The 26,862-nt window shown below is 39.4% G+C and overlaps 1 protein-coding gene across 3 annotated transcripts in view; it reads right to left on the bottom strand.

The window, feature by feature from the left end:
* The window catches only part of LOC129851141 (contactin-4-like), a 252,701-nt gene that overhangs the window by 210,251 nt on the left and 15,588 nt on the right, over positions 1 to 26,862 (bottom strand). For all 3 annotated transcript variants that reach the window (XM_055917466.1, XM_055917468.1, XM_055917467.1), the window contains exon 2: positions 10,412 to 10,545. In XM_055917466.1, coding sequence (XP_055773441.1) covers positions 10,412 to 10,466 — 55 coding nt within the window. In that variant the 5' untranslated portion in view covers positions 10,467 to 10,545. The remainder of the gene's footprint in view (positions 1 to 10,411; positions 10,546 to 26,862) is intronic.

The following is a 26,862-nucleotide window of genomic DNA, read 5'->3' as shown; positions in this document are numbered from 1 at the left end:
TGCTAATTGCCTATAATTTCCACCTTTTGTCTATTCCATTTGCACAACAGCATGTAGAATGTATTGTCAATCAGTGTTGCTTCCTAAGTGGACAGTTTGATTTCACAGAAGTGTGATTGACTTGGAGTTACATTGTGTTGTTTAAGTGTTCCCTTTATTTTTTGAGCAGTGTATTTGTTTTTCAACAGGACAATGACCCAACACACCTCCAGGCTGTGTAAGGGCTGTTTGACCAAGAAGGAGAGTGATGGAGTGCTGCATCAGATGACCTGATCTCCACAATCACCCCACCTGGTTTGGGATGAGTTGGACTGCAGAGGGAAGGAAAAGCAGCCAACAAGTGCTCAGCATATGTGGGAACTCCTTCCAGGTGAAGCTGGTTGAGAGAATGCCAAGTGTGCAAAGCTGTCATCAAGGCAATGAGTGGCTACTTTGAAGAAACTAAAATATATTTTGATGTTTTTAACACTTTTTTTGTCACTACATGATTCCATATGTGTTATTTCATAGTTTTGATGCCTTCACTATTATTTTACATATAGGCACAGTTGAGAAAGGAGAAAGCAAAGCTGATGCAACATCCTCATTCTGAGAAGTGATCAGGAATATCAGGCATCATTTTAGCGACGCTTTTGCGAAAAGCAGAAGATACATTCATGCCTGGAAAGGATTATTATGTTCCATGTTCTTTCCTGGATTCTAATAATGTCGTTCCCAGAAACTTCTGCCCGAATACGCAAACACTCTGGTGGACCAACGGGTCAAACTTGGCTTTTGTTAGGCAATACAGAGAGACGGGAGAAACTCCAGACGCATAGGCATTGACTTAATCAGCTTAATCTACGAACCAATTATCTCCCACAACACTTTTCCTCTAACCCTCCCCTGTACACAAGCACAACACAAGCACAAGCCTTGCAGTCATGTGATTCACAAAAATGTTACGATGACAAATACTTTATTCAGTAAGGTCACTCCCATAGAATTCTATGGTCACTCCCACTAAAGCCAACTTTGAGTGGCTGATATCCCAGTCCATTATATGCTCTGTGCGCAATAGCCTTGGGACAATGTTAGGGTTCTAACAACAGGTGGATTTCCACAGAGACAGGAATAAACCTACAGTAATGTCCCTAGAGATGTGAAGGTTATCTCACTCACCATTTAACCATAGAGAACTCCTTTGTGTGCACAATGTATCTTTAATGTAACTTTTTAATTTACAAGGCACTGGAACCTTTGTAAAATGCTGAGGCCACCTGGAGTACATTATTTCTATTCTCCACGAGCACAGTAAGCATCTCAGGTGTGGAAATCAAATGGTTCTGCGACAGGCAGCAAAACTTCAAGGCATCAGGGCTGAGTTCATAAGTACCATTAGTGCTGCTTAGCGTAACTGTGCTAAGGGTTTAAAGTAAAGGATGAATTAAAGTAAGGGCATGGGTCGTCATCATAGTGGAGCAAGCAGGAGTAACAGGCAGGGCATCAGGATTCTGAGTGTGTCCTGGGGAAGAGTGCGGCACTACGGTGGGCTAATCAGACGCTAACAGGGAGGGTGAGAGTGACGCGTAGGCAGGGGAAACAGGAGGCAGCCCTGTTGAGGCACAATAGCAGAACAAAGGAACACGCCTAGCAGGGGACAGAGATCATTACAGCCCCCTCAACACATTTGGTGCATTCTGACTGTGAAATCTTGCCTTTTCAGTGGTAACCTTCCCTTTCACTGGCATTCGCCACATTGCTTGACCTTTTCAGTCAGTTTCACAAGCTGCATTCAGACAGCTACTGCACGTAATGAAAGACAAGTGCCTTACAGTACATGGCAAACTGGGATCACGCCTTTCCAAGATAAAAAATAACTATAGAACCTGATCTCACCTAGGAGAAATTCAACATGGATAAAATGCTATGTGCTTGTTATACCAAAAGGATAATTACCATTAAAGACAAAATGAGAGTTATTATACTACATTTGGAATTTTTGCCCACAGTGGTCTTGTAAATTTGAACAACAGGTAAAGTTTTCCTTTGGTTGACATAAAGGCAGTGGCTCTGCTAGCTTTACTCTATGAGTACTGTGCTGGCAACAAACTGTGCTTATAAGATGTTGGTCAATCAACCAGTGCCAACTCCTGAGTGATGCTGAGTGACCACCAGAGTCTGATTTGAATGACATTATAAGAACCAAAAACAAGTATGCAGTCTGCACCAAATGGGCACATACTGGTTGAATCAATGTTGTTTCCATGTCATTGCAATGAAATTACTTTGAACCAACATGGAATAGTTATTGAATTGACGTGTGTACCCAGTGGGCAGAGTCCTTTACAATCAAAACCCAACTCCTAATCATGAAAATAAGAAAGGTTTGCTGTCTCAAAACAGTCTATTGTTGGATTGAGTAATGAATGGGAGGGTATACTAGAGCCAGAGCATAATGCTTCATCAGCCTCTTGATTAAACACTGAGAAATCCAACTGTGGTTCACTGTTGACCCCACCAATTTGTAAGAAAGACAAATTAAAGCCCTCCATCAAAATGTGATCAATGCTGGAGAGCCCTGGGGGGGACAACGGGCACCCATTGTATAATGAAGCTATAATTCAGTTTTACTGTACATGAATGTCGGATACTCCAAAACCCACAATAAGGATTTCTGTGTGATTCATATCCCCCTGTTCCCCTGTTATCCTGTATATTAATTAGAGAGTAAGTCTTACTGTGTTTCTTTCACTGCAGCTTTAAAGGCAGAGAGAGAAATCAGAACTACTCCCCATGAGTCTCTATTTCCCCCTGAAAGATTTTCAATGGCACTGTGGACAGTGATGACAGGTTTCAAGGGGGTTATTATAATACCTCTTCTGATTGTTGTATTACGTTTGATGTAGGGATTAATTCAATTTAAAAAAACACACTTCCATTATGGATAAGCATTGATCAAAGCATGGGTTCTTTCATGTTCATAGCATCTTTAATCTTCACAAGAACTAACCAACGTCTTTCATACAGAGTGTGCACTGAGTGTGCACTGAGTTAACCGTCATTGCTATGACTGGAAGAACGCAATCTACTCACCACTTCACTTAGGTCAGTCTTTTTTTAAATGTTTTAATTTTTAAGTGTGTGCACTTTTAAAAATGTCACCATCCACAACGCAGACGTCACCAACAACCTTAGATCTTTGTAACTTTCCCCTTAGCCCCCTAATTATTATATAACCTAAATAACTAGCATCTGGCATAAAAACAGATATTGACAGGAGTTACAAAACAATGAAACTTTGATATCAATGTTAATGACCTTGATCGTTTTCTGATTACCATCCTCCATTGTCCAGTTCGTTATATAATACATTTTCTGAAAGCCTAGTTTAAAAAATAAAATGTATTTAACTAGGCAAGAACAAATTCTTATTTACAATGACGGCCTACCGGGGAACAGTCTTGTTCAGGGGCAGAACTGCCTTGTTCAGGGGCAGAACGACTGATTTTTACCTTGTCAGCTCAGAGATTCGATCTAGCAACCTCTCAGTAAGAGGCCCAATGCTCTAACCACTAGGCTACCTGCCGCCTCAAAAGTATACAGTATCTATGCACACCAAAGAAACAAATATAACCCATTCAACTTTTACATGAGGTAATGATTTCATGTTCCATAATTCCCCTCATGTTCAGGGGGTGAGAGAAGGTATTTGAAGTCTCACAGCAGGGCTTCCATGATGGGAAGTGTTCTTTGTAAGGCCTTATCCCTTAGTGTACAATATATTGGTCCACAATAGACATTCAACTTTATATTTTTGTTATATATTTTTTTAGAGTCAATGTTTTTATTTATTATATTTTGGGGCCCATCTCTTCGGAAGACAAAAATAAACTTTATTTTTCACACTTTTTATTTTGTAGTTACATGTACAGTGACTTCAGAAACTATTCAGAACCCTTAACTTTTTCCACATTTTGTTACGTTACTGCCTTGTTCTAAAAAAAACAATTTTTTTATCTTCCCCTCGTAAATCTACACACAATAGCCAATAATGACAAACCAAAAACAGGTTTTAATACATTTTTGCACATTTATTAAAAATAAACAAATGAAATATCACATTTACAGAAGTATTCAGACCCTTTACTCAATCCTTTGTTGAAGCCCCTATGGCATCGATTACAGCATCGAGTCTTCTTGGGTATGATGCTACAAGCTTGTCACACCTGTATTTGGGGAGTTTCTCCCATTCTTCTATGCAGATCCTCTCAAGCTCTGTCAGGATGGATGGGGAGCGTTACTGCATAGCTACAGTGCATTCAGAAAGTATTCAGACCCCTTGACTTTTTCCACATTTTGTTATTTTACAGCATTATTCTAAAATTGATTTAATTGTTTTTTCCCCTCATCAATCTACACACAATACACCATATTGACAAAGACCCTTAACTCAGTACTTTGTTGAAGGACCTTTGGCAGCGATTACAGCCAAGGTTTCTTGGGTATGAAGCTACAAGCATGGCACACCTGTATTTGGGGAGTTGTTCCCATTCTTCTCTGCAGATCCTCTCAGATGTTTGATCGGGTTCAAGTCCGGGCTCTGGCTGTGCCACTCAAGGACATTCAGACACTTGTCCCGAAGCCACACCTGTGTTGTCTTGGCTGTGTGCTTAGGGTTGTTGTCCTGTTGGAATGTGAACCTTCGCCCAAGTCTGAGGTCCTGAGCACACTGGAACAGGTTTTCAGGATTTCTCTGGACTTCGCTCCGTTCATCTTTCCCTCGATCCTTAATAGTCTCCTAGTCCCTGCCTCTGGAAAACATCCCCACGGCATGATGCTGCCACCACCATGCTTCACCGTAGGGATGGTGCCCGGTTTCCTCCAGACGTGATGCTTGGCATTCAGGCCAAAGAGTTCAATCATGGTTTCATTATACCAGAGAATCTTGTTTCTCAGGGTCTGAGAGTCTTTAGGCATCTTTTGTCAAAATACAAGCGGGCTGTCATGTGCCTTTTACTGAGGAGTTGCTTCTGTCTGGCCACTCTACCACAAAGGCCTGATTGGTGGAGTGCTGCAGAGATAGTTATCCTTCTGGAAGGTTCTCCTATCTCCACAGAGGAACTCATCAGATTCTTGTTCACCTCCCTGACCAAGCCACTTCTCCCCCGATTGCTCAGTTTGGCCGGGCGGCCAGCTCTAGGAAGAGTCTTAGGAAACACTAACTTCTTCCATTTAAGAATGGTGAATAGATAGTACTTAAATTTGATACATTGAGTTTTCAGTTCTATAACTGTTATAGAACATGAGATTATAAACCCAACCCTCAGCTCTGTCTATCCCACCTATCTCCCTAAACCACCCTCTTATGATTTCAATGTGCCATATATTATTCAATTGTGCTGTGATGTTTCACATGAATTTCTAAACGCATAGTATCTACAGATTGTAAGTTAAAGAAAAATCCAGTTGAAGTTGAAAGTTTACTTACACTTAGTTTGGAGTAATTAAAACTTGTTTTTCAACCACTCCACAAATTGTTTACAGACAGATTATTTAACTTATAATTCACTGTATTACAACTCCAGTGGGCCAGAACTTGACATACACTAAGTTGACTGTGCCTTTAAACAGCTTAGAAAATTCCAGAAGACTATGTCATGGCTTTAGAAGCATCTGATAGGCTAAATTATATAATTTGAGTCAATTTGAGGTGTACCTGTCGATGTATTTCAAGGCCTACCTTCAAACTCAGTGCCTCTTTGCTTGACATCATGGGAAAATCAAAGGAAATCAGCCAAGACCTCAGAAAGAAATTGAAGACCTCCACAAGTCTGGTTCATCCCTCGGGAGCAATTTCCAAATGCCTGAAGGTACCACGTTTATCTGTACAAACAATAGTACGCAAGTATAAATACCATGGGACCACGCAGCTGTCATACCGCTCAGGAAGGAGACGTGTTCTGTCTCCTAGAGATGAACGTACTTTTGTGCGAAAAGTGCAAATCAATCTCAGAACAACTGCAAAGGACCTTGTGAAGATGCTGGAGGAAACAGGTACAAAAGTATCTATATCCACAGTAAAACGAGTCCTATATCGACATAACCTGAAAGGCTGCTCAGCAAGGAGGAAGCCACTGCTCCAAAACCGCCGTAAAAAAGCCAGACTACGGTTTGCAACTGCACATGGGGACAAAGATCGTCATTTTTGGAGAAATGTCCTCTGGTCTGATGAAACAAAAATATAACTGTTTGGCCATAATGACCATTGTTATGTTTGGAGGAAAAAGGGAGAGGCTTGCAAGCCGAAGAAACCATCCCAACCGTGAAGCACGGGGGTGGCAGCATCATGTTGTGGGGGTGCTTTTCTGCAGGAGGGACTAGTGCACTTCACAAAACAGATGGCATCATGAGGCAGGAAAAGTATGTGGCTATATTGAAGCAACATCTCAAGACATCAGTCAGGAAGTTAAAGCTTGGTTGCAAATGGATCTTCCAAATGGACAATGACCCCAAGCATACTTCCAAAGTTGTGGCAAAATGACTTAAGGACAACAAAATCAAGGTATTGGAGTGGCCATCGCAAAGCCCTGACCTCAATCCTATAGAAAAGTTGTGGGCAGAACTGAAAAAGCATGTGTGTGCAAGGAGGCCTACAAACCTGACTCAGTTGCACCAGCTCTGTCAGGAGGAATGGGCCAAAATTCAGCCAACTTATTGTGGGAAGCTTGTGGAAGGCTACACCAAAAAGTTTGACCCAAGTTAAACAATTTAAAGACAATGCTACCAAATACTGATTGAGTATATGTAAACTTCTGACCCACTGGGAATGTGATGAAAGAAATAAAATATGAATTAAATCATTCTCTCTACTATTATTATGACATTTCACATTCTTAAAATAAAGTGGTGATCCTAACTGACCTAAAACAGGGAATTTTTACTAGGATTAAATGTCAGGAATTGTGAAAACTGAGTTTAAATGTATTTGGCTAAGGTTAAAGGAAAATTCTAACTTCAACTGTATTTTTACTAAAAGTATTATTATATTGTTGATTGATAGACTATGGATTTCCAAATCTCCCAACAGTGCTATTTGTAGGGTACATTTTTCAATAAATCTTGCTGCACTGTCGGAACTAGAAGCAGTGTCTTGTTAAAGGTTAATTTGTGTAAATTCTTTCTTTCTTAATGCATTTGAGCCAATCAGCTGTGTTGTGACACGCTTGGGGTGGTATACAGAAGATAGCCCTATTTGGTAAAATACCAAGTCCATATTATAGCAAGAACAGCTCAAATAAACAAAGACAAACGACAGTCCATCATTACTTTAAGACAAGAACTTTAAAAAGTTTCTTCAAGTGCAGTCGCAAAAAACACCAAGAGCTATGATGAAACTAGCTCTCATGAGGACCAGCACAGGAAAGGAAGACCCAGAGTTACCTCTGCTGCAGAGGATAAGTTCATTAGAGTTACCAGCCTCAAAAATTGCAGCCCAAATAAATGCTTCACAGAGTTCAAGTAACAGACACATCTCAACATCAACTATTCAGAGGAGACTGCGTAAATCAGGCCTTCATGGTTGAATTTCTGCAACAACAAAACCCATTACTGAAGGACACCAATAAGAAGAAGAGGCTTGGTTGGGCCAAGAAACACGAGCAGTGGACATTAGACCGGTGGAAATCTGTCCTTTGGTCTGATGAATCTAAATAAGAGATTTTTGGTTCCAACCTCCATGTCTTTGTGAGAAACTGAGTGGGTGAATGGATGATCTCCGCATGTGTCGTTCCCACCGTGAAGCAAGAAGTTGATGGTGTGGGGGTGCTTTTCTGGTGACACTGCCAGTGATGTATTTAGAATTCAAGGCACACTTACCCAGCATGTCTACCACAGCATTCAGCAGCGAAACTCCTTCCCATCTGGTTTGCACTTAGTGGGACCAGCATTTGTTTTTCAACAGGAAAATGACCACAATTACCCCACCTCAACCCAATTGAGATGGTTTGGGATGAGTTGGACTGCAGAGTGAAGGAAAAGCAGCCAACAAGTGCTCAGCATATGTGGGAACTACTTCAAGACTGTTGGAAAAGCATTCCTCATGAAGCTGGTTGAGAGAATGACAAGAGTGTGCTAAGCTGTCATCAAGGCAAAGGGTGGCTACTTTGAAGAATCTCAAATATAAAATATATTTTGATATATTTAACACTTTTTTGGTTACTACATGATTCCATATGTGTTATTTAATAGTTTCGATATCTTCACTATTATTCTATAATGTGGAACATTGTAAAAATAAATAAAAACCCTTGAATGAGTAGGTGTGTCCAAACTTTTGACTGGTACTGTACCTCAACTGGTATGCTATCCAGCCCAGGAGTTGTCCTGGACTTAAAGGCTTTAATTGCATCAAGAAGTTCCTCCTTTGCAATTTTGCCCTCACACAAGTCTTTCTGTAAAGCTGTGAATTTTAAACTATTATTAGGAAAACAATTCCTTACAATTAACTTCAGTTGGTGGAAATGGAGCAGACTGAAAAGAGAACACATGCTTAAAGTATTTTGCTTCCTCTTTAAAAAATATAATTAGGTGAATCATGGATGACTCATTTGTTAGTTTCTGTAAATTATTTTTGGAAGCATTTCTATGTTGAAGATTCAAAAAGAAATAGGTGCATTTTCAAAATTTTCTGTCCAATTCTCTTCATTTGTAATAATATTATACTTGATCGTTCTCGAATAAGTTCTTACATTTTATCCTCGAACTTATTATGTGCATCTATGATACAGTTTTTTATTTTTATCCATTTGTACTGCTCTTTCCTCTAATTCCTTTGTTAATATGAACTATTTTCACTAAAATAGTTTTGGTTTTAAAGATGAGTATTGACTTCCATGACCCCTGAAGGCACATTTTGTAACGGTCCTGACCTGTTTTATGTTGTTTTGGTATGTGTTTATGGTCAGGGCGTGTGTTTTGGGTGGGCAGTCTAGGTTTTGTATTTCTAGGTTGGTTTTTGTGTTCGGCCTGGTATGATTCTCAATTAGAGACAGGTGTGTATCGTTTGTCTCTAATTGAGAGTCATACTAAGGCAGCCAGGGTTTCACTGGGGTTTTGTGGGTGTTTGTTCCTGTGTCCACACATGGACGGTTGAAGGTTAGTCACGTTTGTTGTTTTGTAGTGTCTTGTTTGCTGTTTTCATTAAAAGATGGCTTATTTCCCTCAATCCGCATCTTGGGCCTATCCATGCTCCTCCTCGTCTAAGGGGGAGAACAACAATGACTGCCTTTACACATTTAAAAGTGTCCCATACAATAATGGGATCTGCTGTACCTATGTTATGCAGGAAAAAGTCAGTTTTAAAATCCTTTGTCTTGGTTAAAAACAGGTTTTCATCCACTAGGTTTTGATTACATTTCCAATATTCTGTAAGAGTAATGTGGACGGCAATTATTTGATGGTCCAACCAAATTGTGGATCCTATCAAAACTTTTTTTTACTTTTGGTGCCAGTGTGAATGATACAAGAAAGCAGTCAAGACAACTGGCTTGATTAAGTCTCACGCATGTATATCTCACTAGGTCTGGATTTTTAAGCCTCCATATATCCACTGGTTCTAATGTGTCCATGATATTCGTAATTTCACTAAGTGCATGTAGTGTGATTTCCTTTGAAATCCATTGGGGTACTTAAAACTGTATTATAATCTCCCACCATAATAATAGAGTAATTTGTTGCTTTTGAGTTCCATAGATTAGTATATACTGTATATTTTCAAATAAGTGCTTCATCATTATTTGGACCATATAGATTAATTAGCCACATCTGTTTATCGTTCAATGGCATATTTAAAAGACATACCTTCCTTGCAGATCAGTTTGGACAGTTTGCACATTCGGATCGAAATTGTTATTAGTTAATATCATCACCCCTTTTGAGTTTCTTTGCCCAAGGTGAGTTTCTTTGCCCAAGGTGAGTTTCTTTGCCCACTCCATGGTGCAGTGTTAGTTACCACAGTATCAATGTCATTGACATTTTTTCCTCTAATGATTAAATCTCACACTGATTTGCAATCATTGCATCCAATTTAATATTTTCCTTTTTAGTTTCATATCTGCAACACAATCTCCTCCTTTATATTCATAGTGATTAAACTAACTTCAGTCAACCTTTACTGACTGACACCCTTCCGTACAATTATTTACTTTAACAACCCCCTTTCATATTAAATACATTTAGCAACCTCATTATTTGTATTGTAATGGAACAAAAATTATGATTTATTTTTGCCTGTGGCAGGTGTAATTTGAGTTAGCTTCATTCTAAACTATGGATTTCACACTGCAACCTGCCCTAAATACATAAGAATAAGGACACAACTTCACAAAAATAGCTCTTGCGTGCATCAAAAGTTCTTAATAAGATACGTTACCTGCCAGGCACCCCATGAGTGACTTCAGCACCAGCAGTTTCCATAGCAACATCATCGTCAGATTTCTGGGGTCAAAGACTCACATCCAATCACAAATGTATGGAATCCTTTTGGTACCTTTCTGGGTCTTCACTCTGTATAACAAGAGACAGGTGAAATGAATTCCATGATAAGATACAAAGACAGTCCTTTATTAGCACTTGAGAAAAGGACTATCTACCGCATATTGGTTAAACATTAAAGCTGAAATCCTTAATTGAAACAATTACAAAGATTTCACCCCACCTGTGCTTTGGTAAAAATATGAGGTATGGACCTGGAGAAATGTAACCACTCTTAAATTCAAAGCGAGCTATGTGTGCAAGGATTGAAGGCAGTTCTACGGTAAAAGTGTGACTTTGAATTTGCAATCATTGGTTTTTGTTTATCAAAAGTATAGTTTTAACTATGTTTTAAGGCTATACAGTGTTTGTTGACGTTTACTTTGTTCACAATCATTGGCATAAAACAAGCTAATATTTTGGGTTCTAATGGGTAACGAAAGTTGAACTAAGCTCATGAGGCATTTCTATATTCTTCAAGAATGAATAGGTACAGTATATATCATTAACTTATAAGTCCTATAATGGATGTAGCAACTAAGTATTTGTTGGGGTAGCCTAGTGGTTAGAGTGTTGGGCTAGTAACCAAAAGGTTGCAAGTTCGAATCCCCGAGCTGACAAGGTACACATCTTTTGTTCTGCTCCTGAACAAGGCAGTTAACACACTGTTCCTAGACCATCATTGAAAATAAGAATTTGTTCTTAACTGACTTGCCTAGTTAAGTAAAATAAAATTATCAAACTTTAAAGGAATATGATGGCATGCCTCACTTCTAATGACATGACTAGGGCAATGCTTTCTAAACTGTTAACCTTCACGGCAGTGTGTAGCCTACTGTAGACCGTCATTCATATATATTTAGATCTAAAAAAATGATGAATGTATCAGCAATTAACCTAGCTATTACAGTGAAAGAATACCATGCTATTGTTTGAGGAGAGTGCACAGTTATGAACTTGTAAATGTATTAATTAGGCACATTTGGACAGTCTTGACACACCATTTCGAACAGAAATACAATGGTTGATTGAATCAGTCTAAAACTTTGCACATACACTGCTGCCATCTAGTGGCCAAAATCTAAATTGCGCCTAATCTGGAATAGTACGTTATGGCCTTTCCCTTGCATTTGGCCACATTTTTTTTGTTTACAAAAAAAACACGTTTTTTTCTTTGTATTATCTTTAACCAGATCTAATGTGTTATATTATCCTACATTCATTTCACATTTCCACAAACTAAAGAATATGCATATCCTTGCTTCAGGTCCTGAGCTACAGGCAGTTAGATGTGGGTATGTCATTTTAGGTAACAATTGAAAAAAGGAAGCCTTGAATGTGAACAAAGACATTACTTTGAAAGTATACATCAATTAAAGAATGAAATGATTGAGTTAAAAACTGACTCTATATTCCCTTTCAACCCCCAAAAAAACCATTACATGTACAATGTAACTCTCAATGCACAGACTATCATAAAAAAATACCTTGCCTATACCTTGCCTATTCAATTTCCTGAAAAGCTACAGAGGCAAAAATAGCACAGATTTCATGTTTGGCACAAAGTAATTACGAGTAACATGCATTCCCATACCCATGAAAAATACAGTTCCAACCACACCTATTTTTAAGCCTATTTTGGTAGCTCCCTCTTGAACATACACTTAATAATACCAATTCACTTCTACGTTCATAAACGTTGCATGCCACAGCAGGAGATGAGGTGTAAAAAAAAAATGTCAGTGATCCCAGTGTCAGATGTGTTTAATTACCCAGCAGAAATACCAGGGGTATCGCCATGGAATCTGTACCCAAACCTGAAGAGCCTTCATTGTTTCAGAGGGATAGTAATTATCTGAGTGCTCCAGGCCATTGATGTAAAGAGCAGCAGAGAAGATGGGGGGGGGGGGGGGGGCTGCAGGGGATAAAAATAAAATCAATGCCATCCATAGACACAGTGTTCCATGGCAGTACTTTTAGAACATTAGCTTACTGAAACCTGCTGCCCTACAGACAATATAATACTTACTCATTTACATCGGGACAGGAAACTGCATTCTATGTTCGGTAGGAAAGTAGTGTATGGTGAACTTTGAAACGTGGTAATTTTGTTATTGTCAGTCTTTGAATAAGTGTTTCATATAGTTATGCCTCTGCTGTTGAAAGACAAATATGATCCAATTAGGATTTATTCAGAAGCTGACAACTAATTGCTGCATTGTTTAAATTGTAATTACACATTTCCCTCTCATCTCCTCTGCTAAACTCCAACCCCAAAAAACAACACGTTTTTGGAGAGGACAGAATAATATGTGTACATCTCAAAATGAGTGATTGTTCAAAGTAACTCAAATGAAAAAATAAGTTTTACGATAGTTACTCTTTTCAGGGTCTCTCAAAGATTTGCACAGACTTTGTCAACAGCTAACTGTTTCACGTGCTGATGTTTGAGCCTTTGTTATTTCCTCGAGTGACAAAGGTATATCTAAATCAGTGACGGACTATTATCTACGTGTCCTCTGTGACTGAGAGTTCTGTCATCAGAGGCCCCAATTCAATCAATTATAAACAAATGTAAAACCGCACTGAGGGTTATCTCAGAATGTTTACACTGTCTGGGAGATGTTCCTCTTAAGGACCTTGTCATTGCATAAAAAGTGTCAAATTGCGATAGATATTGGTTTCAGTAGCAGGGAGATGAAGTAGAGATGTAAATGAAACAGAGTGGGGGCAGGCAGTTAGATGTACAGTATGCAGCTTGCTACAGAGTCTGAGAGAACAACACAGAATAAGTCTGAGGCAAATGTCAGAAGCTGCCTCTGGAAAAGCTGTGTACACTCGTTACAAAGGCAATACAGCAATATGACAAGCTAAGTAATGCAATGTACAATTTGCAAAGCTTCTCTAGAAAACTAGCTGTAATGATCCCATGTCCCCTAGGTAAATACATGTTTATTCATGGAGTCTAGTATATAATAACAACCCACACCATCCCATTACACCGCAAACAGGCTCTTGTTGGCTTTTCACTATCTAAACAGAGGCAGAAGCAGCATTAAAAATCTTCTTCAGTTCTTGCTTACTGAATTGTAATACTACATTTCAAAGACACGCTTGAGCAATGCAATAATCATAGGTTCCAAAACACTAGGAGCAAGAAATCAATATGAGACCAGAATATTGTATTTTCTTCACTTTCAGAAAAATATGGTCTGAAACTTAAGCCTGGATTTGTCAGTGGGTCACATTTAATATCTTATATTTATTTAAATCAGCGTCCTCTAATTAATTAATCCCTCTCCCTGAAGATTCAAGCTACATTTCATCACTTTGCATATTGACAAGATGTATTTCCTTTACAACAGCTGGATGAACTGGTTGCAAAATCTGCCATTTATTTGCACCACCTCAATCACACACCATATGAAGACGTAAGGTTACTTACATAAACCCAGTTCTCCAATAAAAGAGTTAGGTACTGTATCTCATTATGGGAAACACGTTGGGCATGACCAAGCACAGAAGCTCCAATGACACCACATCTGTCAAAGAAAGACAGGTCCCAGAAGTGACAGGGGAGCTCCGCCTCCCTCATATAAACCACTGCAGAACCTAGACATGACATTCTCGTTCTCTTCCACATGAAAACCACATTAGAAGCTATCCTCAGCAAGTCTGGATTATCTGTCTCCTAATCAACATTTCACCACAAACATTACAAATGAATGACATACGCACCATTTAATGACGTACTATGCAGAAATTGGTTCACCATTTCCTGGTTTCTAAAATTCTAATAGTTCGGTTAATTCAGTTTATGAGACAAAACAAGCAAGTATAGTGTAGATAATCATTGTACCATCTAAACTGCTGTGACATATATTTTCCATAATAAAAATATATTATTTTCAGCTGTTTGAACCGCGTGTACACAACCCGAAAGTAAAAGACGCAAAAACAAAACTTAAGAATGGGAAGCATAGAAATAGTGCACATAGAACAGATATACCGCTTCTTAGATTTGCTTTCAATGAGAATGACAGATCTATAACACAAAAAGTTACATATTGCAGCTTTAAATATCTTTGTAACCTGGGGGCTGTCCTATGAGATGCTTTTCTTGTTGGGCAATGTCCTTAATTTGTGTGACAGACATGACATGATAGTGTATCAAATGATGCTGTGCTGAGCAATGGAGATCAGATAACTGACCATTGATTAGCCTTCCCAAATGATGTATACCTATAGTTAACAGGATACATACATCATAGCATATGCTTATGGTGATATCTTATTATGGTAATAATAGCACAGACCTATGAGACAAAGGTAGGCTCAACATTGACAATAAATGATGCCTCAACAGAGTTAAGTGAACGAGAGAATGAGTTATTACATAAGCTATTGTATAATGATCAGATATTGTATTTTACTGCACTTGTAATGCTTGAGTAATGACTACTGGTGTCCTAATTAATTACAAACCATATGAACTTCAACAGTGATAAAGGTTTTTACAGACTTGGTCTACCAGACATTTCTCTACCATGGGTTTTCAACTTGGATGTCTTTCTCTCATTGTCCTGCCACAAGCAGTCTATTGCTTGAATAGAAAGGTACACGGGGTATCAAGAGCCATCTCACACCATGACAGCATTAGAAAAGTCCCTCTCAGGGTCGAGCACATTCATTAATGGGAGCAGAAACGTTCAAAACTGTTGTAAGGAAGAACACACAATAGCTACCTAGGGCTTCAACTTCCAAAAATACATAGCCTCACATTGTCCTTCTTAGCAGCCTGATTACAACCTATCTCTCAACGTGATCAAGAGAAAGGACATGATTGTGGACTACAGGAAAAAGAAGACCGAGCACGCCCCCATTCTTATTGACGGGGCTGCAGTGGAGCAGATTGAGAGCTTCAAGTACCTTGGTGTCCACATCACCAACAAACTAACATGGTCCAAGCACACCAAGACAGTCGTGCAGAGGACACGACAAAAGCTATTCCCCCTCAGGAGACTGAAAATATTTGACATTGGTCCTCAGATTCTCAAAAGGTTCTACAGCTGCACCAATGAGAGCATCCTGGCTGGTTGCATCAATGCCTGGAATGGCAACTGCTCAGCCTCCGACCGCAAGACACTACAGAGGGTAGTGCAAACGGCCCAGTACATTGCTGGGGCCAAGCTTCCTGCCATCCAGAACCTCTATACCAGGCGGTGTCAGAGGAAGGCCCTAAAAATAGTCCTAGTCATAGACTGTTCTCTCTGCTACCGCACGGCAAGCGGTACCGGAGCGCCAAGTCTAGGTCCAAGAGGCTTCTAAACAGCTTTTATCCCCAAGCCATAAGACTCCTGAACACCTAATCAAGTGGCTACCCAGACTATTTGCATTGCCGCTCCCCCTCTTTTACACCCCTGCTACTCTCTGTTGTTATCATCTATGCATAGTCAATTTAATAACTCTACCTTCATGCACATATTACCTCAACTAACCGGCGGCCCCGCACATTGACTCTGTACCGGTACTCCCCTGTATATAGTCTCACTATTGTTATTTTACTGCTGCTCTTTAAATTACTTGTTACTTTTATTTCTTATGTTTTTTTTACAACTGCATTGTTGGTTAGGGGCTCGTAAAGTAAGCATTTCACTGTAAGGTCTACATATGTTGTATTCGGCGCATGTGACTAATACAATTTGATTTGATTTGGTTCTTTGTATGTAACCTTCTTGTCTGAAACACTTCCTGTCTGTAAGAATCCCATTATACTCTGCTCTACTCTGTCTGGAAACAGTGCATTGCCTTAGCTTGACCTTTTGTATAACCACCATAACGAACATCAGAATAGAGGAGCAGACAGCTTAGAGCTAAAACACAGCACACAAATCCCTCTCTTATAAAGCTGTGCAGCCTCTGCCAGCTTGGAGTACAATAAACAGAGAAACTACTATAACACTGCTCAACTATCAAGATGTTCAAGAGTTCTGTTGCTGACACAATTGCTGTACTGTTTGGAGGTACAGGAAATGATTCACGAAGCCTGTTCTGATCCTCATTTAGAAGTAAGTTGATCAATAAATATTCCAGTAATATTCCCAATAATATTGATTGAATATCCAGAAGTACTGACTAGAACTACAAGCTACAAGTATCAACTAGTAGTATTAATCACTTCTCAAAGTTAAATCTACCAGAATATCTGTAGACTGGTCCCATCTGTATGTGCTTTAGTAGCCAACTCCTCTGACTATCTTTGTCATGTCATGTCATGTCATGTTATACCATACATATGGCATGAAGGCCACAGTCAGAGGAATTGGCTGAAGCACTAACATACCTAAGACCAGGCTAGAACATCAGTGTCTCATGTTACTAACAGAATGGTGTCTACTCCTGATAAAAGCACCAGCTTGTCACGACTTCTACCAAAGTCGAAGCCTCTCCTTGTTCGGGCGGTGCTCGGCGGTCGACGTCACCGGTCTTCTAGCCATCATTGATCCATTTTTCATTTTCCATTGGTTTTGTCTTGTCTTCCTACACACCAGGTTACAATCCCACTCATTACCTGTTGTTTTTTTACCCTCTGTTTTCCCTCATGTCTTTGTCAGAGATTGTTTGATTTTCAGTTTCGTGTTGGTTGTATTGGTGCGTGACGGGTCCTCGTACCCACTTTGTTTTATTGTTATTATAGTTTTGGAGTTATTTTTTATTTATTGTTATTAAACAACTCCATTACCTTAAGTTTGATTCTCCTGTGCCTGACTTCCCTGCCACCTATACACACGACTCTGACACAGCTGAAACATAGTGGGTGTTATCAGTGGTGACTAGATGTTGGGCAGTGGACAATTAAAGTAACTGCCAAGTGAAAATCTCACTTAGAAAAATTAATATTCTGTTAAAGATACACTATCCAGAAATTGCTCAGACATTTCTGGGTCAAAAATTCTAACAGTTCAACTAATTTCAGTTTATGTAATAAAACAAGCAGGTATAGTGTAGAGAACCATTGCACCATCTAAACCACTGTGAAATATATTTTCCATAAGCAAAATATTTTATTTTCGACTGTTTGAAGCTGGTGTACAAAAATTAAAGTAAAAGACGCAATAAACTCAATTTAAGAACAGAAAGCATAGAAATAGCACACATAGAACAGACCTACTGCTTCTTAGATTTGCTTTCAATGAGAATGACAGCCCTAAAACACACATTTCTATATGAATTTGGTCGAGTCGCCCAAAAAGTTACATATTGCATCGATAACTCATGTCCAAATAATGTTGTTGACTCGTCCTATACTTGTATTTGTGGCCAAAGCATAAATTGTAGGAAAAACACTTAAAACCCCCCTCTTTAAACTTATTTCAGCAGACTGTTTAAAAAATGCTTGCTATTTCCTCATAGAACATGGGTTATCTCCCTGAGGAGGATGAGCTGGTCTAGAGGAGGATGAACTGGCCAATCAGCGGGACTACTTGCATGAATATCTTTAATGACTGTTATATGCCCACACCATTCCAACACAGAACAGCTGCTATTTAACATAATGAATTACCATTTTTTGTAAGAAAAACTTTTTCACTCATGTTCTAAGTAATTATAGGTCATATTTCAAAGAAAGCTGGAAACACTGGGCAGTTACTGTAAGTCACATAGACCATCCAGGGGAGTGATATAACCGGCTCCATCACTAATACATCAGTATGTCTCTCAAACCCATGTTCACTGGGCTGTCGCGCACAAGCCAAATTACAATATAATGTGTTTCCTCATTATTAAACCCAATGGAAGCTGAACAACTTGAGTCGTGTGCAGTAATTGAACTCCATATAATGAGGTCAAAGTATGCAGCATTACCCTTTCTGTGAGGTCAAGAATACAGCATCAACATCAATATGAGGTTAACGGAGGTTTGGAATCAATTAATTTTTCAAACTAGAAAATGCCAAAGCCTTGTTAACCACCAAGCCCCCACCAATCCTCTCCCTCAACTATACTTGACATGGATGCTTGAATTCCCTCGCAGACGAGACAGTAAAAAAATAGACTATTTCACACCATGACAATTGTCCCAGATTCACATGGATAAATAAAGAATATAAATAATAAAATAGTTGCATTCATAAGAAAACTGAATCAAACCCAAGGTTCACCTGCACAGTACATAATTCACCTGCCATACAGTATATGGACATTTCCATTGATACAATTTATATGAAATGGACCCTTTGGATTATTCAAGATGGGTTAAATAGCTGACCTTTTTAACATGTCCAGCACAGAGGAGAATTTTTATAACCTGTTGTGATTTATGTGTATTTGACTGCAGATACTTGATGTTGCGTTGCTTTGTACATTTTTAAGGCCGACTAGATAATGATGCATGCTGCAAAGTAGTTTTTATAAACACTAAGCCATTCTGGTGGCCTACTTCCCTTGAATGCAGCGGTCAATTATTTAACCTCAGGAGTCATATTTTCAGCCTTTCTATAAGGCATAACGTGTCCACCAGTGTTATCCTCCTGGATAACGTGTTCATATCATTCTTTGCCTTTGATGCCCTTTCAGTTGACTTTCTGTCAATCACCCAGGTAATTTCCCATGTTTGAAATACACCCGAATGAATAAGAACTTCCCTCATCTCTTAATTGCAGCACTAGGAGGTCAGTATTTTTAAATTTGCATGTACTGTATATTTCATGAGCTTCGCTGAAAACATTAGCCAAGACATTTCCCCTTATATGAGCAACAGGGGACATTTTACTATCTGTGTAAATGAAAGAAGTACACAAATAGTACTCATGCTGTACAGTGTGTCATACCTCTACCAATAAACATGTTTTTTGCTCTGAATATTCATAATTGAACAAATAGAGCCATCAGCACACCAATGTCGCTCTTGCTGCGGGTGATTCCCTGATCCACCTCTACGCAGACGACACCATTCTGTATACATCTGGCCCTTCTTTGGACACTGTGTTAACTAACCAAACGAGCTTCAATGCTTACAATGCTTTCAAGCTTACAAAATAGCTTCCAATACTCTACTCAGCAAATTGGATGCAGTCTATCACAGTGCCATCCGTTTTGTCACCAAAGCCCCTTATACCACCCCCCACTGCGACCTACATGCTCTAGTCGGCTGGCCCTCGCTACATATTTGTCGCCAGACCCACTGGCTTCAGGTCATCTATAAGTCTATGCTAGGTAAAGCTCCGCCTTAACTCAGCTCACTGGTCATGATATAAACACCCACCCGTAGCACGCGCTCCAGCAGGTATATCTCACTGGTCATCCCCAAAGCCAACACCTCCTTTGACCGCCTTTCCTTACAGTTCTCTGCTGCCAATGACTGGAACAAATTGCAAAAATCGTTGAAGCTGGAGACATATATTTCCCTCACTAACTTTAAATATCAGCTATCTGAGCAGCTAACAGATCGCTGCAGCTGTACATAGTCCATCTGTAAATAGCCTACCCAATCTACCTACCTCATCCCCATATTGTTTTTATTTACCTTTCTGCTCTTTTGCACACCAGTATTTCTACTTGCACATCATCATCTGTACATCTTTCACTCCAGTGGTAATTTGCTAAATTGTAATTACTTCGCTACTATGGCCTATTTATTGCCTTACATTGTCACGCCATTTGCACACACTGTATATAGACTTTTTAAAATGTTTTATTGTGTTATTGACTGTACGCTTGTTTAGTCCATGTGTAACTCTGTGTTGTTGTTTGTGTCGCACAGCTTTGCTTTATCTTGGCCAGGTCGCAGTTGTAAATGAGAACTTGTTCTCAACTAGCTTACCTGGTTAAATAAAGGTTAAATATATATTTTTTTTAAGTAAATACACATGCAGGCTTCTGATAAAACATGCTATTCAACATGCTATTCATAGGATGAATACTATCACTCCATGTTATATGAATGCTAGCGTTATATTTTTCTAAAGTCTACAGAATGCAGACTGTTTTGAATCAGGATATAAAATGTGCCTTGCATTTTTGTTTCCAGTCCAACTTGTTTTACAAGATCGTATTCTATCGACTTCATTCCACCAGAAACCATAAAACGGATAGTAAAGCAGCAGGATGGAGACATTACTGGAAGCTCTCCGTTTTGCAAACTCAAACCCAAATGTTCTATTTTGCGATTATCTTTTTGTAAATTTTTACTCTATTTTCACTAAAATAATCCGTTATCATTTATTATCACCGTCAAGAACTTTTGAACATCAGATAGGCAGTTACTTAACTAAATTCCGGCTTCAACTTCGACTCATCTGCCCCGGGCTCTTTCTGTAATTCTGACCCAAATTTTGGGCTACACAAGAGGAAACGCTGGTGTTACAGAGGCAAGAGTGTGAAGGGGGGGTCCTAGCGAGATTAAGGCGAAGGGAATACCGGCCACCTCTTCCCTCCATTCTACTGGCCACTTGATAATAAGATGGATGACCTCCCATCGTTGATTTTCTACAAACGGGGCTCTCAAAACATGGCCCTGAAACATGGCTCTTGGACAAGATAGTCTCCATTCACCATATGGAAAGGACAGTGGAGTCAGGGAAATCGGGAGGGGTTTTCCTCTTCATCAACAACAACTGGTGTGCTGACTCGAGCGCTGTGCAAGTGTCAACCCATTGTTCACCCGTATTCAAATACCTGATGGTCAAATGCCAACACTTCTACCTCCCAAGGGAGTTTTCAGCTGTTATTGTGAGTGTTGGATACATTCCACCTCAGGACAAGAAAATTAACTACATCAACTTAATGAACTGTATGTGGCTAAAAACAAGCAGGCTGCTTTTCTGGTTGCCGGCGATTTTAAATCCGTGCCATTAAGACAAGTGATGCCCAACAAGTCTCCTTCGCCACTAGGGGTGATGAGGTCATGATCTGCCCAACGATGCTACTCTACCGGACGAACTCAATTGTTTATGCACGCTTCGACAATAACAACATCGTGCCAGACGTGAGGGCCATCACCAACCCAGAGAACTCTGGATGATCTCCCCAAGGCCGACGTGCGTATGGTTTTTAATCATGGCATGGTACCGACGGTATTCCAGGGCGCATTCTCAAAGCATGTACAGAACAGCTGGTAGGCATTTTCACGCTAATTTTCAACCTCTCCTTGTCCCAGTCGATGTTCTCCACATGTTTTAAGATGACCAACATCATTCCTGTTCCCAAGATCTCTAAGGTTTCATGCAACAATCACTACCACCCTGTAGCACATATCTTTAAAAGACTGGTTATGGCACACATCAACTACATCATCCCAGACTCTTTAGGTTGAAAAGATTTGGCATGGACCCTCAAATACTAAAATGTTCTACAGCTGTACCACTAAGAGCAGCTTAACTGGCTGGATCACTGCTTGGTATGGCATGGCGCTACAGAGGGTGGTGTGGACAGCCCAGTACTGGGGCCGAGCCCTGCCATCCAGGAGCTCTATATGGAGGTCAGAGAACTGGCAGTGTGGTGCCAGGCCAACAACCTCTCCTTCAACGTGACCAAGACTATGGAGATGATTGTGGACTACAGGGAAAGGAGGGCCGAGCACGCCTCCATTCACATCAATGGGGCTGTAGTGGAGCGGGTCAAGAGCTTCAAGTTCCTAGGTGTCCACATCTCTAACAAACTATCATGGTCCAAACACACCAAGACAGTCGTGAAGAAGACACGACAATGCCTATGCCCCCTCAGGAGACTGAAAAGATGTAGCATGTGTCCTCAGATCTTCAAACATTTCTACATCTGCACTATCGAGAGCATCCTGACTGGTTGCATAAGGCTTAGTATGGCAACTGCTCGGCATCCGACCGCAAGGCGCATCAGAGAGTAGTGCATATGGCCCAGTACATCAGGTCAAGCTTTCTGCCATACAGGACCTCTATACCAGGCGGTGTCAGATAAAGGCCCTAAAAATTGTCAAAGACTCCAGCCACCCAAGTCATAGACTGTTCTCTCTGCTACCACATGGCAAGCGGTACCGGAGCGCCAAATCTAGGTCCAAAAGGATCCTTAACAGTTTCTACCCCCAAACTATAAGACTGCTAAACAGCTAATCAAATGGCTTCCCTGACTATTTGCAATGACCCCCTTTTTTATGCTGTTGCTGTTTATTATCTATACATAGTCGCTTTACCTGTACATACATGTACATTTTACCACAATTATCTAAACTAACTTGTACCCCTGCACATTGATTTGGTACCGGTACCCCCTGTATTAGAGGTCGACCGATCATGATTTTTCACCGCCGATACCGATTATTGGAGGACCACAAAAAAGACGATACCGATTAATTGGACGATTTATATATATATTTGTAATAATGACAATTACAACAATACTGAATGAACACTTTTATTTTAACTTAATTTAATACATCAATTAAATTGATTTAGTCTCAAATAAATGATGAAACATGTTAAATTTGGTTTAAATAATGCAAAAACAAAGTGTTGGAGAAGAAAGTAAAAGTGCAATATGTGCCATGTAAAAAAGCTAACTTTTAAGTTCCTTGCTCAGAACATGAGAACATATGACAGCTGGTGGTTCCTTTTAACATGAGTCTTCAATATTCCCTGGTAAGAAGTTTTAGGTTGTCGTAATTATAGGAATTACAGGACTATTTCTCTCTGTACCATTTGTATTTCATATACCTTTGACTATTGGATGTTCTTATAGGCACTATAGTATTGCCAGCCTAATCTCGGGAGTTGATAGGCTTGAAGTCATGAACAGCGCAATGCTTGAAGCACAGCGAAGAGCTGCTGGCAAATGCAGGAAAGTGCTGTTTGAATGAATGCTTACGAGCCTGCTGCTGCCTACCACCGCTCAGTCAGACTGCTCTATCAAATATCAAATCATAGACTTAATTATAATATAATAACACACAGAAATACAAGCCTTAGGTCATTAATATGGTCAAATCTGGAAACTATCATTTCGAAAAACAAAACGTTTATTCTTTCAGTGAAATACGGAACCATTCCGTATTTTATCTAACGGGTGGCATCTCTAAGTCTAAATATTGTGTTTCCCAAGTTAAAGAAATTCATGTTAACAGGCAATATTAACTAAATATGCAGGTTTAAAAATATATACTTGTGTACTGATTTTAAAGAAAGGCATTGATGTTTATGGTTAGGTACACATTGGTGCAATGACAGTGCTTTTTCGCGAATGCGCTTGTTAAATCATCACCCGTTTGGCGAAGTAGGCTGTGATTCGATGATAAATTAACAGGCATCACATCGATTATATGCAACGCAGGTTTCACGCCCTGACCTTATTGATCCTTTTTATGTCTCTATTTTGGTTTGGTCAGGGCGTGAGTTGGGGTGGGCATTCTATGTTTTGTGTTCTATGTTTTCTGTTTTGTATGAGTACCTGACAGAACTGTTGCGTTTTGTTCCACTTTTGTTTTTGTTTCAGTGTTCAGGTGATAATAAACATCATGAACACGTACCACGCTGCGCTTTGGTCTACTCCTTCTTCCTCAGACGAACATCGTTACAGCAGGACAAGCTAGATAAACTAGTAATATCATCAACCATGTGTAGTGATTATGTTAAGAATTATTGTTTTTAAAAAGATAAGTTTAATGCTAGCTAGCAACTTACCTTGGCTCCTTGCTGCACTCGCGTAACAGGTAGTCAGCCTGCCACATAGTCGCCTCATGGAGTGCAATGTAATCGGTGTCCAAAAATGCAGATTACAGATTGTTATGAAAACTCGGCCATTCCGATTAATCGGTCGACCTCTACCCTGTATATACTGTAGACTCGTTATTATTATTTTTTTTTAAGTATTTTCTTACTTCTAACAGCTTGTAAGTAAGCTTTTCATGGTAAGGTCTAGCTAGACAAATAAAATGAGATTTGATGCAAATTAATATTTTAGAACACTTAAACATCTGAATACCGATATCAATCACCTTGGCACAAGTATAGCTACTCTATGCTTTGTTTAAGAAGGATTTTAACAGAGAGAGATATTTGGCACAGCTAATCCCTCGGGTCCGTTCTCCAGTATAATGTGAGGTCCAATGGTTTATTAATAGTGTTTTTAGACAGCAGTGTGTGGGACTGAGGGACCAAAGCGTTTCAACGGGGGGGTTCTATCCAGAGAAAGAGAACATCCCTGTCTGACCATCCCTGTCAGCTCTAAACCTCTGACCTTCTTTTACACAAATTGGTTGTTTGTACAGCATCATGTTTTATTCCATGTGTTCTAAAAACATGAACTAGGTGACAGCAGCACAAAACCCAGCAGTGGGTGTTTTTGTGGAGCAGCACTTTCGTATAAAGGCATTTCAAAAGTCATGTAACGCAGTGGTGAAGCTAGCATCATAGCTGAGAAACATTGAGCATCGGTTTCAAGCACACAGATAACATGCAATTTCTAAAGAAGCTATGAATACATCTGTTGAAAAGTGTAGACCAGGACAGAGGGTCCTTGTACTTCAGCTTAAGCATTGAGCTCGTTGAACTGTCACTATTCTTGAATAAGTAAGAATTGAACAAAAGGCATTTTTCTAGCATAATGAACCGCAATAGCTCTTTGTTTTACTCGAATACTGTATCCCAGATATGACACTACAATGGCCCGTCTGCAGCCCACAGCTAGCACTACTTGTACTTAGAAATTGAATAAATGATACGTGTATGTGAATCTATTTCAAACGTGACAAATCATCCCTATCTCCTAATGCATCTGTCTGCACTCTCCTGTTTCTTCCTTCATAAAAGGTCAAAAACCTAAAAAAGGCAATTAGTGTTAACAGGCTTTTTATTCGCTGAGAGGCATTTGATCAGCTATAAGAGATCAGTCCATAGCTGAAGGTGTTGTGGTCTCACAGACCATAGATTGGATTTCAATAAAACAAATCTCCTATTCTCACAAGATGGTAAATCATGTCTGCCACCTTTTACTTCCTGCCTTTAGGGAATAGAAAATAAGAATTATGTCCAGATCTTTCCGTAAAAGTTTTGTCTGAATTGAAGTGTGGTTTTAGCAGGCTTTCAAGTTGGTAGTATAGTGTGTAAATGTGTAATGTAATTATATAGTTATTAAGGTTATCTAAACATCCAATATGTATACATTTGTAAGTAGATAAAGTGAGATTGTTAATACATTTCACTCCTGTACAGCAGTTACACCATGACAGCTTCTACATCAAGTCAGGTCCATCTCCTGCTGCATCATTCAGTTAGTTAACACCCTAGCTCTATTCTACTCATTTTGCAACAATTCTGTGCTTTAGCTATGTTTGAAAACATATTCCATTAGTTAAATGTGGGTTTTTGGCTTAGAAGCACAACAATCCTTGGTGTACAGTACAAAGTGTGTTGTGCCTGCATCGTTTCCTTACTCAAACATGGTGCGACACGGTCCCTCCCTGGGAACAGCTTTAATTGTAGGCTTAATAAGAGCAACACCACCCAAAAACCAGCTTGTGGAAATATCTGAGCATTGGGACTATTGCATTATTAACTATGCTTTATGTGAGGGCTGCTAACAACTGCTTTCCAAGCAATCAAAGCAAGAGGTCAGGTTTGTGTTTCTTCCTCAGAATGCACTTCAATTGAATACATGACGAGGGAATTCTTTTTTTTATCTTTCAACACTTTGTTTTTGCTATACCACAGGGGGAAATTCTTAGATTTTTGCAAGTGTTTTTTAGAGCAATATGGCACCCCATAGAGTGAGGCTGTAAGGTGTGAGTGAGCCTTCTTTCCCCCATCATTTATTACAATACAAACACACTCAATAAAAAAACTCACGCCCCAGAGTGCATTGTTATTTTCTTTTCACATAGCTGAGATTAAAGAAAAGTTGGATGAAATGGTATCACTAGATGACTCAACAGAATGTTACAATGTGCTGGCACTGTAGACACAACAACAAGTTATGGTTTCAAGTTTCAAGTTTTAATGTCATGTGCACAAGTACAGTGAAATGCTTTTCTTGCAAGCTCTAAACCCTACAATGTAGTAATCAATATCAATATAATACAACAATAATATAAGGTGGAACAAAAACACATAAGAAATTAAAACAAGATATCCTGTTGGGGATGGGGGCGCTGTTTAGACTACTTATGCTAATTTGGCTAATTTTTTAAACGGCTTCCCACAAAATCCTTGATCGTACAATATGCATATTATTATTATTATTGGATAGAAAACAGTCTATAGTTTCTATAGGAGTTGAAATTTTGTCTCTAAGTGGAACAGAGCCCATTCTACAGCAATTTCCCTGACATGGAGTCAGATTTGAGAAATGTTGGCCACTGTTCTGAAGTCATTTAAAAGGGCACTG

This window comes from Salvelinus fontinalis, chromosome 3 (assembly GCF_029448725.1).
Source record: "Salvelinus fontinalis isolate EN_2023a chromosome 3, ASM2944872v1, whole genome shotgun sequence".
Lineage (NCBI taxonomy): Eukaryota > Metazoa > Chordata > Actinopteri > Salmoniformes > Salmonidae > Salvelinus > Salvelinus fontinalis.
Note: the sequence above shows the minus strand (reverse complement) of the source record. Positions and strands in the feature narration are given on the sequence as shown.